A 2,750-nucleotide genomic window follows, 5' to 3' on the forward strand; every position below is an offset into this window, starting at 1 on the left:
ATGGGAATTGTTTAATTTAGTTGAGAAAAGGTGATGGAAATCCAAGCATATGGTTGTTCCCTGGAGCTGCCTTTATAAGGCATCTGCATAAGGGATCAATCAGTTTTCAGTGCTCACACTGGGCAATGAAAGAGGCAATGGACTGAAATTACGGCAAGGGAAGTTAGCCGCTGGAATATTTTCTTGATATGTAATGTTAGTGAAAACCAGGAATAAATTGCCTATTTTGGTTTTTGGAATTTTTGAATGCATTAAAAAACAAAAAAGGCAAGGAAGAAATGTTCACCAATGCTAAATATTTATTTTTTAATTTTTACACTCATTTTCTACTTCTCTGCGCCTTTTCTTAGTCAAAGTATATCCTATAATGTTGTAATAGTTCTTACTGTAGAAAAGATGATGACCCTTATTTTATGTGTGATCATGTTGTGTGTGTGTATGTTGGGGAGTAAAGCTTGGATGTGTTTGGTTTGTGGTTTTTTGTTTTTTTTCTTTTCCTAATTAGTTAAACCGAAGTGTATGTACCACAGTGTACAATGCCGTATCTGGGAATACCCTTCCTCAGCTCAGTGTCAACACTGTGAAGGGATATGAAGAGACCAGGAACATGACCTGTGCTGATACATTTTTTTTTTTTTTTTTTTAATTTTTTTTTTGAAGCAGACTGGTTCATAATATAAAATTGCATCCATTTTGTGTCACTGTACAAAACTGGATGGGACACTGAAGCATCACTATAAATATTTATATCTTCTATAGGTTTAATAATCTAAATCACAGAAGAAAATATTGAGATCTGGAACCTGAAACTTCAACAAGACTTGTACACAATATTTGAATGTCACGTAGTGATTTTTTAAGTTCTGTAGAAGAGAGATCTTGTAACATACAAACTATGTTACTATTTCCTGCTGCAGCTGAAGGACCAGTCTGTAGAGCTTCAAAATTGATTTAAATTCTGGTTTGTAGGCAGACCTTTCATGGACTGCTGTGTAGTTACCAACTAGTGTTTTGAAATTCACTCACTCCTTCATGAAGGCAACTTTTGCAGAAAAAACTCTGGGATTGCACTGTTCCTGTCAGGACACCCTGAAGAACTTCTGTCACCTAACAAATAATGCTGGACATTTTCATACTCTTATGAAAAAAACCCCAAACAAACAAACCAGCAATTTTGAATGGAAATTCTGGGGGTTTTCTCCTGTTCCCTGGATTTTTTAAGGCCTTATGGTTATGTTAATCAGCTGGCTTAAAAATAACTATTTTCAGATACAAAACAGTGGGTCAAAATATATGACTTAAAAATGTGGTTTTCTACATTTGCACTTTCTGGCAAGTGACAAATATTCTTCTTGCTTTACAGGGTTACTTCCAGTTAAAAGCCAATCCTGGTGCATGGACTCTAAGACTCAGAAAGGGCAGATCTGAGGATATCTACAGGATCTACAGGTAGAACAGTATAAGAAATACTTTTCTTTTTTACTTGTGAAACTTGTGAAGTAGGTAGGCATTGCAATATGTGAACCTAACAGTTCCCTTGGCAAAGCATAGTGAATTGAACAGCAAATTACATTTTGTACTGAACATAAGTTATGTGAAATTAAATAAATTACTTTAAAAACCCAGTAAGCATGTGTTCAAATACATGTATTTGTTACTTTGTTGCATGTCTCAAACCTGTTTTACGGTGCTAATGTGTAATACCATGTAGAAAAATGTGTAGAAGAAATAAAGAACATATTTCTGCTTTGTAGTAAAGGCAACTGTTTTACTGTATTTTCAGCCATGATGGCACAGACTCTCCACCTGAAGCTAGTGAAGTTATTGTTGTTCTCAACAACTTCAAGAGCAAAATTATTAAAGTGAAGGTGAGTTAAAAAACTAGAGCTGCTCTTAAAAAGTGGTGCTGAGGTGTTGGGTCGGGTTTTGTGGGGGGTGGGGTTTGTTGGTTGGTTTGAGGGTTTTTCTTTGCCAGTCTCCATCATCAAGGATGGTCACTAAATGCCTCTTAGCAAAGCATTTTAACCATCTAGAGTAACATGCCTTTGGTGTCTGAAAACATCTTTGGATCTGTTCTGAAAATGTCAGCTCATTACTGAGCTGTTTCTCCAGAGAACTTGCGTTACCTGTTGGCTCACTGGGCATAATTCAAATGGATACAGACAGAGCCAGTGTCAAAATAACGCTCCACAGCTGTTTGCCCAAGATGCGGTGCCACTCACTAAAGCAATGCTACCTATGCTTTACAGGTTCAGAAAAAACTGGATATGATGAATGAAGATCTACTAAGTGATGGTACCAGTGAGAATGAATCTGGATTTTGGGAATCTCTCAAATGGTAAAACTAATTCAATGATAACCTGCAAGTCTCTTGAAACTGGAAAACTATTTCATGATACAGTTAGGTCTGTGATATTCCACAGCCATCATTAAGACTGCTTGAATTTAGGTCTTGCTAACTCCTTATCTTTCATAAGACCCCTCTGTTTCTAGAGAGCCGAGCTACTGCTTTGCACCCGCTTATCTTCCTTTACCCCCAGTGCTACTTGGGACCCTGGAAACATTCCAGGAGCTGCATCTCAGCCAGCAATCGTTCAATTGAATAGGTGTTCATATGTAAGCTGTCGGGTCTTCCATGTCTGTGTCTGCAGCACTCTGCCTTGTGGAGGACACTCTGACCAGCTTGGGGGGGATGACACCAAACCCTGCAGTTGTACTATATTAAACCAACACTGTAGCAATTTTTAATA

At 37.6% G+C, this 2,750-nt stretch overlaps 1 protein-coding gene across 3 annotated transcripts in view; it reads left to right on the forward strand.

Moving 5' to 3' along the window:
• UGGT1 (UDP-glucose glycoprotein glucosyltransferase 1) overlaps positions 1-2,750 on the forward strand; it is a 47,455-nt gene that overhangs the window by 35,261 nt on the left and 9,444 nt on the right. For all 3 annotated transcript variants that reach the window (XM_035894970.1, XM_035894968.1, XM_035894969.1), the window contains 3 exons: positions 1,364-1,449; positions 1,784-1,868; positions 2,250-2,338. In XM_035894970.1, coding sequence (XP_035750863.1) covers positions 1,364-1,449; positions 1,784-1,868; positions 2,250-2,338 — 260 coding nt within the window. The remainder of the gene's footprint in view (positions 1-1,363; positions 1,450-1,783; positions 1,869-2,249; positions 2,339-2,750) is intronic.

The sequence above is a fragment of the Egretta garzetta genome, unplaced genomic scaffold (genome assembly GCF_000687185.1).
Source record: "Egretta garzetta isolate BGI_Z169 unplaced genomic scaffold, ASM68718v1 scaffold775, whole genome shotgun sequence".
Taxonomy (NCBI): domain Eukaryota; kingdom Metazoa; phylum Chordata; class Aves; order Pelecaniformes; family Ardeidae; genus Egretta; species Egretta garzetta.